The sequence below is a fragment of the Theropithecus gelada genome, chromosome 3, assembly GCF_003255815.1.
Source record: "Theropithecus gelada isolate Dixy chromosome 3, Tgel_1.0, whole genome shotgun sequence".
NCBI classification, from domain to species: Eukaryota; Metazoa; Chordata; class Mammalia; order Primates; family Cercopithecidae; genus Theropithecus; species Theropithecus gelada.
The window spans coordinates 68,769,358-68,780,516 of record NC_037670.1 but is presented as its reverse complement, the minus strand read 5'-3'; the positions used below and the strand labels follow the sequence as shown (position 1 = coordinate 68,780,516).

The 11,159-nt window shown below is 59.7% G+C and overlaps 1 protein-coding gene across 10 annotated transcripts in view; it reads right to left on the bottom strand.

Annotated features, from left to right (window-relative positions):
• Nucleotides 1-1,006: 1,006 nt before the first annotated feature.
• The window catches only part of CAMK2B (calcium/calmodulin dependent protein kinase II beta), a 108,940-nt gene continuing 98,787 nt past the window's right edge, over nucleotides 1,007-11,159 (bottom strand). For 6 of the 10 annotated variants that reach the window (XM_025381118.1, XM_025381121.1, XM_025381123.1 and 3 more), the window contains 4 exons: nucleotides 4,674-4,749; nucleotides 4,461-4,555; nucleotides 3,911-4,145; nucleotides 3,217-3,364 (listed from right to left, as the gene is read on the bottom strand). In XM_025381118.1, coding sequence (XP_025236903.1) covers nucleotides 3,913-4,145; nucleotides 4,461-4,555; nucleotides 4,674-4,749 — 404 coding nt within the window. In that variant the 3' untranslated portion in view covers nucleotides 3,217-3,364; nucleotides 3,911-3,912. Of the gene's footprint in view, nucleotides 3,365-3,906; nucleotides 4,146-4,460; nucleotides 4,556-4,673; nucleotides 4,750-10,383; nucleotides 10,513-11,159 lie in introns of all 10 variants that reach the window. The other 4 variants (XM_025381117.1, XM_025381116.1, XM_025381119.1 and 1 more) reach the window with 4 other exon arrangements.

Genomic DNA, 11,159 nt, shown 5'->3' with positions numbered 1-11,159 from the left:
ACGAGGGTGCATCAGGGAGGGAGGAGAGCATTGAGGCTGAGAAGGGCCAGCATAGCACAGGCAGTTGCAGTTGCTTTCCCGGGCTGGGCCTGAGCGTGTGCCCTATGGGGCCAGGCAGCATGGGTGGTGGGTGGAGCCTGAGGACAGGAGAAACTTGGCAGGGGGTTACTCCTTACTCCAACCTAAGGGTTTGCTTTTAGCTTCGGCTGGAGATGCAGAGGGAAGGACTGAGGGGTGCCTATCTCCTTCACACCCAGGATGAAGTCCCCAAGCCTGGCCTGGCCCACAGGCCTATAGCACCTGGTCAATCTGGCCTGGCATCTGGCTTCCCTGTCTCCCTATCTCCATTCCAGCTCTCTGTCCTGGATTCTGGGCTGGTTGTATGGCCTCTGCTGGAGCCTCCTGGCCCCCATGATGGCTGTTTACTATATCACCTTGCGCCTTGCCTACGTCTGGTGTTGGAGGCTGATATCCACACAGGCCTGTGTGCCGTCTGTCTGCATAATCCACTGGGGTGGAGCCTGGCTCTGTGGTCACTGTGTGTCCTCAGCGTCCAGAACAGCCAATACATGTAGCAGGGGCGAAAGGAGACAGCAGCCAGCCAGAGGTCTTGGTCCTGGGGCTCCTTCCTGCCCAGAGGCTGCCCCTGGCCACATCTTTAGCAGCCACTGAGGGGGAATGGGGAGTTCAGGGGCGTTGGGGGCTGGGATCCAGTTTCAGTTCCAGCATCCAGGGTGGACAGCCCTGGGCCCAGAAGACTTCAGAGGACCAGAGGAAGAGGTGGGGACAGCTGGTGGAGCTATGATCTATGACTAGTGCCCTACCTGGGGTGAGCTGTTCACCCTAGAGAAGCTCAGGAATGTCAGGGCCAGCTCAGGGCTCCATAGCACTACCTTCTGTTGGAGGAGGGGCCCAAGTAGGGTCTTGGCCAGGGACCGGGCTTGAGTCTGTATTTTGGCGCAGGAGGTTGGCAGGATTCCAGCTAAAGCACCCAGCTGCACTTGAAGCAGTTTGTCCTGTTTTTCTTTTATTTGCAGTTTCCCGAGACAGAACAAAATAAGAATAATTTTTGTACACTTACAAGGCTCAGAAAGAAAAGACAATGAAACTCAGCAAAAAGAGAGAGGAGGGGAGGCCAGCCAGCACCGTGGGCAGCCGACCCCTTGCAGCGCTGGCCAGCGGCCGCCGCCACCACACCGTAGACACCTAGCTAGCAGAGCGGTGTGGCTTGCTCTTTAGGGGTCATGCAAAAGAATTATCCCCCAGAAAAAAAATCCCCAAATTATCCCAGACAGGCAGCTCCGTGGAGGTGACAAGGTGAGAGGGAGAGGAGGGAAGGAGGCCCCAGGACGCCAGGGTGGCCGGCCGCTGGGCCACGCGCTGTCCGTGGTGAGCCCTGCCGCTGTCCCATGGCCCAGGGAGCCACTGGTGCGGTGCCCGGCAGATGTTTACCCTGTGTTCATGGATGGGGACAGCTGTCCTGGGCACAGCGTGGACGGAAGATGGTGTCCACTCTGAGTGTTCATCGGTGGACAGTCCCCTTGGAGTTTAGGATCCTGTGTCCTGTTCCCCATTCTGTGCCCCTCCCTTGGCTTGATTTGTAGGGGAAGATAAAGAAAATCTTTGTTGAAAACGATGTGAATTGAAGGTGGGCAGGCACTGGGGCAGGAGCCCCCGACCCTCTGCAGTCAGGGCTTCTGACCACTCCCACCCAACCTGGCTTCTGACCCACCCTGCAGCCCCACCGTGCTTGGGCTTGCCCTGTCCCCGAGCTCCCCCATGGTACACACCATCACAAGGGGCTGGGGACCCACCGCCTCAAACCCAGGCAGCCGACACTCAGGAGCACAGGGCTGGACCCTGCCCTCCATCCGCTGGTGTCTTGGGCCCTATGCCCACCTGTTTCTGTCCCCAGCCCACCTTATCTCCATAGCTGCATCCCTGGCCCACCTAGAAGGTGCCCTCACACGCACTGCAGCCCACCAAGGTGCTCTCACACCTGACACTGCACGGGCAGCACTGCCCTCACGCCTCCCACGTGCCCTAGGCTGGCTCCCACTGTAGCTTTTGCTCCCTTCTGCTCCCAGCCCAGATTCCAAAGGCACTCCCACTTCAGCAAACCGCTGCACAGACCCTCATCTCAGCCCAGGAGCTGGGCAGCCACCACCTCTGACCCCGCTCTGCCACTTGCTGTACCACCCGACCAAACCCCAAGCCCCAGGCTTTCCCAAACTCCATCAGCAGACAAATATGCCCAGACACAAAGCCTGGCCTCCCCTCCTAGCTTCAGTTGGGGGCTCAGGGACTTGAGTAAGGCCTGCAGTCCTTTGTCAAAAGTCTGTTCCCCATTGCGGGGCGCGGAGAAGCCGAACAGGCTAGGGGAGGGCCAAGGGGTGGAAACAGGGTCGGGAGCTGCCAGTGCATCTGCTGCTGGCTGGCAGAGAAGAGACAGACACCTCACACAGGAGGGAGGCCAGCCCAGGCAGAGTCCTCTTGCCACAGCTGGCTGTGTTGGAGCTGTAGCCAGCAGTGCTATCTCTTGCTCGGCGAGAGGCCCGAAGCTAAGCTGTGCCCCTCTTTGCACTTTATTCCCCTAGAAGGACCAGAGCTGGAGTCCTGGGTGTGTGGGGGCATCTCTGATGGCCTTGGGGACGGGACTCCGGTCTCAATACTCCAGGGGGTGAGGGGCCGGCCTGGGCTCTGCCGAAGGGTTGTCCGTGCTGGGCGTGTGGGGATACCGGGCACGGAAAACCCACACCTAGCCCTTCAGGGGATGAAAGGAAGGGAAGGGAAAGCAGGAACAACAGCAACTCTCAGGCACAACTAGCGGGAAAGGAGGCAGCCCAGCGGGCCCCACAGCCCCTCCCAAGAGACAGCTGACAGTCACGACAGCCAGCGAGCACACCATGTGGAGCCCATGCGTTGGCGGGAGGATGCAGACACCTTAGGTGTGGGGTGTGTGCGTTACCTACAAACTAACACCGTTCAGCACGCGACAGGGGCCTGGCAGACAAGTTCATGTCCCAGCTGGTCCCCCAGAGGCCAGGAGCACAGACGGACACACGTGGAGCTTGGGTGGGGAGCGGCCCCACGAATGCCAGTGATTTTTACAGCTTTTTCCTTCCTTTAGTTTTTTTTTTTTTTTTTCATTTCATCTGATGTCAATTTTTTGTGGTTGTCGTCGTCATCTTGTTTTTTTGTTTTGTTTTGTTTTTAAACAAATCACATCTGGTCTTGTTTTTCTGCAGACACAGGCACCAGGGGAGGGAACGAGGCAGACACAAACATGCGACAGGCAGGCCGTGTGCCCGAGGGCAGTCGGGCTCCAAACACCAACTCTGTCCGGCGAAACCAGGGCGCAGCTCTGAAATGGGGCGGGTGGGTCAGCTCCTCAGCAGCCCCCTCTCCCGTCCACCCCCAGGCTCTGCTGTCTGCCACACGGCACTGCAGAGAGGGTTAAAGTCCGGAAAAGGGCCCACTCGGGAAAGGGGTTCAAGGTGCCCAACCCAATTGCTAGTATCCCTGTAAAACTGGGCTCTGGGCTCTGGGCCCGCTGCACCCGCCACCTGGAGACCCCCCATCTGGGGTTCTAACAGTCCTCACAAACAGGGCATGGTGCCCAGGATTGTGCTGCCTGGGGCCCATCCACCTGCAACCCACCCAGCTCTGGCCAGTGTGGACTGCTCAGGCCCTCATCAGCTCCCCAGTCGTCTGAGGAGGCCCGCCACACCCAGCCTGCTGTGATCCCTAATTCAACATCATTCCTGTGGCCTCACCAGGAAAGCTGATGGACTTCCCAGGCATGGGCTCTGCCACAGGCCCCACTGCTCCCCATTGCCTCCCTGGGCTGCAGCCACTCACACCACCGCCACCCCTCTGCCCCGGCTGTCACTTAGCACAGAGCACTCACCTTCACTGCAGCGGGGCCACAGGCGCGCCCGAGCAGTGGAAGTGCACGTTCTGCCACTTGCCGTCGCGGCGGTGCCACACACGGGTCTCCTCAGACTGGCTGGTGCGGGGCCGGCCCTGCCCGTCAATGTACTGCGTGAGCCGGATGTAAGCAATGCAGGCAGCGTCCTCTCCGATGACGTGCACGTGCGGGTTCAGGATGGTCGTGTGGATCGGCTTGCTGTTCTTGGCCAGCACTGTGGACAGCAGGTGGAGGGAGGTCTCAGGTTACTGTGGCTGCCCTGGTGCCCGCCTTCCACCCCACCACCCTAACCCTTTCCCTCTCTCAGCTCCCCTTATTGGGGAGGTTCGGCTCTCCTGGGAGCAGCATGGGCCCCTCCAAGAGTGGGATTCTGGGGGCTGGGTATCTGGTGGGGGAGGGGTGGCTGGCCAACCCTGGGCAGAGAGGGGACAGGGCTTCCATAGGCAGCCACCATGCTGTCCCTGGGAGGGGCCAAGAGGCTCTCCTGGGGGCACTGCACCCTCATGCCCACCCGGGCTCCCTCACTCACGGTTCTCGAAGTAGAATCTGTGGAAGTCCATCCCTTCAACCAGGTTGCCCAGTGCTTCAGGCTCAAATGAGGTCAGCCCTGGGTCACAGATTTTCCTGGGGGCCAAATCCAAGTGAGGAGGGGCCCCATGGACCCCTGACTCTGAGCAGGGCCCCCCACCAAGGGTCCCACATCCTTGTCCTGCACAGCCCCCCCCCAGCCCCGGGGACTCACGCGTAGGCCTCAAAGTCACCGTTGTTGACAGCCTCGATGAGCTGCTCCGTGGTCTTAATGATCTCCTGCTTCCGGGCTGTGGGGAGACACGGCCAGGTGACCACTGGGCGCTGGCCCATTCCCCCCAGACCCCTCCACACAGCCCAGGGGAGGGCCTGGGGGAGCACGAGCTGCATCCACACCGTGTTTCTGCCGCTATTCGCAGAAGCGATCCTCTCGCCCGCCCCCCTCTATCACCAGTGGCTTCCTCATTTCCAAGTGCAACAGCTTCCATCTTATTTTTCTTAACTAAAATATTTTTGAAGGACAGAAATATTCTATCCACATTACAAAATGTCTGGAAAATGCAGAAAGAGGAAAAAAAAACCCTCCTACAATCCACTTGGAGGTCACCTCCTGGCCCCACGAGCTGTCCGCCACAGTCTCCCTCCTGCCCTCCAGTGAGCCAGGCCTGGGGCCCACCAGGCCTGACCCTGCGCTTCCCTGCAGCTTCCCAGCCCCACCCTCCTCCCGAGCCTTGGGTTCTTAGTGCCTCCTTCACCCAGCAGCTCTGGTGAGGGGGCTACCGAGTGCAGGCACCAGGCGAGAAGGCAGAGACCTGCCTGGAAGAAGGAGCCGTCAGCAAGGCCACGTGGAGGCCGGGTAGGAGGAAGCAGCAGGGGGCGGCCAGGCGTGGCTACAGGGTTCCCCGGGGCGATGACCCGGGTTGTCCCAGCAGCAGGAAGAGCAGGCATGGTCTCTTGTTCCCCGCTTTTCTCATAGGAGCCGCATCCTGCTGGCTTCACCTGCTTGCAGTCCGAGGCCCACATGCTACCCCTGCAGACACCCCCGTTGCCCCACACCCCCATGCCCAGGCTTCTCTCTGGCGCCTGCCTGCGGTTCCTGCCCACTCCCCTTGGATTCCAACAGGCCCTCCAGCCATGCTGGTCCTCACTGGCCTCTGGGGCGCTCACTGGCAGCCCGCGTTGCTGCTTTAACTACAACTTATTTTCATTGTGAAAGATTTTAAACGTATGGAAGACGTGGAGAGAATAATAGAACCCACACTCCACGGATTCACATCTTAACATTTTCCTATTTGCTTTAGACACATTTTAAAGAAATAAAGCACCGCACATGTAGTTTGAAGATGCCTGTGTTCTCCTCAATCTTGTCTCACTCACTCTCCTCAGACAGAACTACTGTCCTCAGTGAGGTCCCTAGCCATATCTGCGAGGATATATACACAGGCACGCACATACATGCACACTCACACACAGAACACACATGCACACGCACGCTCACCTATACACACAAGTAACACTGGTTTCTCAGAGTAATTTGTCCATGGAAAACCTCAAACCCCCCAGAAGTGCACCGGAAGCAGGTTCCTGGGAACTCTCCCTGTGGGGGAAGTCTCTGCACTCCCAGCACTGCGCTCTGTGACCCTCAGGCTGCTGCAAGCCATACCTGGGACACCTGCCCTCAAACTGCTGCCCGCCCTGCAGGACACCATTTTCACCAAGAAGGCAGGCCCTGTGGTGATGTTTCCACCCTTCAGCTGTGAGTGCTGCCTCCAACGGCCACATACATGCCACCTGTCTGTGGTCTAAACTCCCAGAGGAGGGAATTCCTTTTTTTTTTTTTTTTTTTGAGATGGAGTTTCACTCTGTCACCCAGGCTGGAGTGCAGTGGTATGATCTTGGCTCACTGCAGTCTCTGCCTCCCAGGTTCAAGCGATTCTCCTGCCTCAGCCTCCTGAGTAGCTGGGACTACAGGTGTACACCACCACGCCCAGCTAATTTTGTGTGTGTGTGTATTTTTAGTAGAGATAAGGTTTCCCCATGTTGGGCAGGCTGGTCTCAAACTCCTAACCTTAAGTGATCCACCCATCTCGGCCTCCCAAAGTGCTGGGATTGCAGGTATGAGCCACCGTGCCCAGCCAGAAGAGGCAATTCTAGGCATGCCCTGTGATGGGGTTGCCTTTATCTCTCCCGCCAGGCCTCTGGGAGCTCGCCCCACCAGGGAGCCCACCTGGCAGGTGGACTGAGTCCACGAAGAAGGCGCGGCATGCCCAGGTGTGCTCACGCATGTGTGTGTGGCACTGCCTGGGAACGCCTGTGCTGCACCTGTCTACTCTGGGGCCTCATGTCCCCTGCTGCACAGTGACAGCAGGAGGAGCCGGATGGCACCTGAAGAGTGGGGTGCACACATGTTCATGCATGTGATCACATGCATGTGTGTACACATGTGATTGTGCATTCATGTGCATGTATGGAAACATGCACACGAGCAGGACGGTGTGTGTGTGAATGTGTGTAGATGAAGCTCATACATATGCACGAGCACCTGTGTGTGCATGTGTGTACAGTGCCTGTGAGTGTGCACGTGTCATGTGTGCCTGTGTTGTGTGGCATGGGCACATGTGCACTCGTGGGTTGCCCCCATCTGGAAAGTCCCTTGCTCCTGACCCAACTGCACTTCTGCTGCCAGCCTGTCTCTCTTTCTTGCCTAACTTTCATCTACACCATGTCATGGATGGTCCTCAGGGCAGTCTTGCTATAGAAGCCTAGTTCCCACCCACCTGGCGAACCCTGGAAAGCTGGCCTCTAGGAAGGTGGGCTGCAGGATCCAGAAGCCCCTTCCCCTCCAGTTCCTGCTGCAGCCACCACGAGTCCCATTCCTGGCCCCATTCCACCTGCCCAACTCTAGGAGGGCACAGGGCTCTGTCCTAACACATGCTGTGGCTGTTCCTGTCCTTGCCCCTGGGCCCCAGGACAGTAGCATATGACACTTGAGGGCCCGTCCCCACCCCAGCTGCTATGTTCCTGCCTCCTCTCCACCCTCTACCTCGAACCTGCCTCTCCCCTGCCTCATGCCCCCACTTTCACCTGTCCTTTCCTGGAGGTGGCCCCAAGCTTCAGGTCTGACCTCTCTTCCACCTGTAGCCAGTCCTTCCAGCAGCCCCCAAGTCAGACCCCACTAGGGTGCCTGGCTCTGCCCTCCTTGCATCAAGAGAGAAATCTGGTGTCCACATGTCCCAAACACCTCCTGTCACTTAGTTAACCCCCCTTTCTAATGGACAGAGAGAGCTGCCCCTCCCACTCCACAGGGGTTCTCAGGGACAGCAGCACGCAGCTGGAATGGAGAAGAGAGTGACATTATCTCATTTGGTTTCCAGTCTGCTTTGGTTCTATAGTCACCTTACACTAGTGGTAAGTGAAACTAATCTTCCATTTAATGAAGTAATACGTAGTGCTTTTAAACAAACTGTAATTAAAGTGGGAGCTGGTGGGAAGAGAAAGCATAAAGTAAACAGAAGAGGACATGCATGGTCAGAGTTCCATTCAAGAGTGGTAACCATGCTGAAGTATGGGAAGCAGGTCTGTTGTGAGACCCACCCATCCATTCCACAGACGGGAAGAATAAGTTGACCCTGCCCTGCGGAACGGTGCTGCCCAGACCCCAGCTTGACCCAGCCCCCACTCCGCCTCCCCACAGAGCACATGGGTGCTTTTGTGTCCTTGATACCCGGGCCCCTGAAAAAGGGCATGATCCCTGATGGAGGGGAGGGAGGGGTGCCCAACATAAAGGGGTGCCTGGGTGAGGAAGCCTGCTGGCTGAGGACAATCTGCCCTGGCAGTTCCAGGGACAAAGGGGAGGCAGTGGGCAGGGTCTGGGCTTGGAGGGGTCTGCCTGAGCCAAGAGCCTCTGCAAGTCAGGCCTTCCAGGTGCCCTGACGCAAACACGAGCCTTGCATTGCCTGTGGCTCTCTTGGGGTGATGCGACAGGTCCAGGCAGGCCCAATGCATCCAGGTGGGGTCAGAGCAGGTTCTCATCCTGGCCTGGACTCCTGGGACCCCAGGCTGGCCCCAAGTCCCATCTCTCAGAGCCAGAGGTGGCTGCGGGAGGGAGGGCATCTGCCCAGGGATCAGGCTGGATTGTGTATAATCCGCGATTAGAGAGCGTGGGTCGGGAGAAGACAGGGTCTGAGGCGGGCCGTGAGCAGCTGCCCTATTTACACAGCTGGTGGGTGCCTTCCGGAGAAGGGAGGGGGCTCACGATTGGCCTGTAGGATGGCCCAAAGCTGGTCACCTGCTGCCTGGGCCCAGGTGCCCTCAGGGTGGTACCCAGGCTCTTCCTCTCCCCGAGTTCCCAGAACGTCTCACCAACCCCTCTCCCAGCCCTGCCCAGCCCCTCCCAGGAGGGCCACACGAATCTCCATCCTACCCTGCTCACAACTCCTTCCTGCAGCCCCCACCTCCTCAGCCAAGCTCAGGGCAGACTCTGGACGGGCAGGTCTGTGCTGTGGCCTCTGAAGGTGAGCCTGGGCACTGAGCCCCGAGTTGGCCACTTCATACCCACCCTGGGCCCTGTCCTCAGAGGACTCACTCCGGCTACTGCACAGACCTTGAGGGCAGGCTGCAGCCCTGGGCTGGGGTCATGCTAACCTGATGGGGTGACCTTCCAGGCAGGCTCCTTTGGGCACACCCCTCCACTTCTGCAAGGGCAGCAAGCCCCTTAAATGAGATGAGCTGCTGTAGAAGTGGCAGGTGTGGGGGGTTCTGACCACCCCCAGAGGCTCTGCTGTGCACCCGCTCCAGCTGCATGGCGGCCCCTCCCCATGCCTCCCTCCTTGAGTTCGGTCGCCCAGGCATCCCGACCCTATCACCATCAAGAACCTGGTCTTTCCCCTCAGCTGCTTGCCTCTGATCCCCTCAGTCAACCCCCACTGGGAGTCCTCAGCTGACCACAGAACACTCAGGGGGTGAGTGCCCCTCCAGGGGCTTCCCCCTGCCCTCTCGGGCACCCAGGGTGGATCCAGTGTCCCTTTGAACCTGCAGGCTGCATCCCCCTCCTCGGGCCGCTGCTCTTGTGGGTTCACTCTCCCCACACCCCTCTCCCCTGGCCACCTGCAGCAGCCCCCACGCCCGGCCTGCAGAGGGGATGGGGGCACTCAGACCCCACCTGTCCCTCAAGTACTTACCTAGCCACTGCCCTGCCATGCCGAGCCCTTGGCCCAGCAGCCTCTTCTCTAAGAGCATCTCCACGCCACCCCCAGCCTGGTGTCTCCCCACAGGTGGGGGTGGCGGCAGCCCTGGGATGTCATCCATCCCTGTAAGCGATACTGTGCGCAGTCGGCAGACAGACCGGGAGGTGGCCCAGCCTGGCTCCTCCCTGGCCGGAGAGGCTGCCCAGCCTGGGCTTCCCCTCCCGCCCGCTCTGTTTCAGCCTGGCCCCAGCTGCCCCCCAGATCCGCGCCTCCTGATCCCCACCTGCTCCCTGCTGTCTGGACTTGGACAGCTCTAATGCTAGAGCATCTCAGTGACACTTTTCTGTCCCTGCCCAGCAGGTCCACCTTGACCCAAGCCAGCAGCTCCTGGTGTGCCAGCCCTTGCCACACGCGCAGACCCTCTGCTGCCCATTCCCCTCTCATCAGGAGAAGGCTGTGGACCTCAGGGTCACAAGTTTTGGGGTCGGCGACAAACCTGCTCTTTCAGACGCTCTTCCTACACACTTGTGTCATACACACTTCATAACCATAACCTCCATTTTGTGAGACCCAACGGCACCTGCATGTGCTTCAAAGCAATTCCCTGGGGCCCAGCAGAGGGATCCTGTGCCCCCGCCCTCCCCGCAAGCTGGCCCTTCCCAGAGCACCACTGCCAGGCTCGCACTCCCCGAGCCCCTCCGGGCAGCTGCTGCCAGGGCCACTCAAGGTGCTACTTACACGGGGTGGGCAGGGGGCCAGGGATAGTCGGAGATGGGCAGGGCAGGGGCCCCACTGGTGAGGGGCCCTCGGCTTCTGGGGTCCCTGAGCCCCTCCTCACAGAGTTCAGGATGTCAGAGATCCTCGGGGCTGGGGCGGAACAGACAAGACGTGAACACAAGGCAGGCACGGGGGGCACGCAGGAGAGAAACCACGGGCAATCAGCCAAGCCAAAGATTGAGGGGCACAGAGGGAGATGTGGGGGTGGGGCACGAGGGGAGAGAGGGAAGGGAGGGAGGATGGGGGGGTGTGGGGGGAAGAGGGTGGACCTGGGCCAACAGAGCGGATACAGGGGACAGAAGGGGATGTGGGGGACAGAGGGGAGCTTGGGGGACAGAGAGGGAAATGGAGGAGACTTGGGGGACAGAGGGGGGTGCTGGGGACGGGGGGGCATGAAGGGACCAAGGTGGGTGTTGGGGACAGAGGAAGGTGTGGGGGACAGAGGAGGGTGTGGGAGGGAGAGTGTGGAGGACAGAGGGGGATGTGGGGGACAGAGGAGGGTGCAGGGGACAGAAGAGAGTGTAGGGGACAGAGGGGGATGTGGAGGACAGAGGGGGTGTGGGGGACAGAGGAGGATGTGGGGGACAGAAGGGGATGTGGGGGACAGAGGAGTGTGGGGGACAGAGGGAGAGTGTGGAGGACAGAGGGGGATGTGGGGGACAGAGGGAGAGTGTGGAGGACAGAGACAGATGTGGGGGACAGAGGGGGAGTATGGGGGACAGAGGGGGATGTGGGGG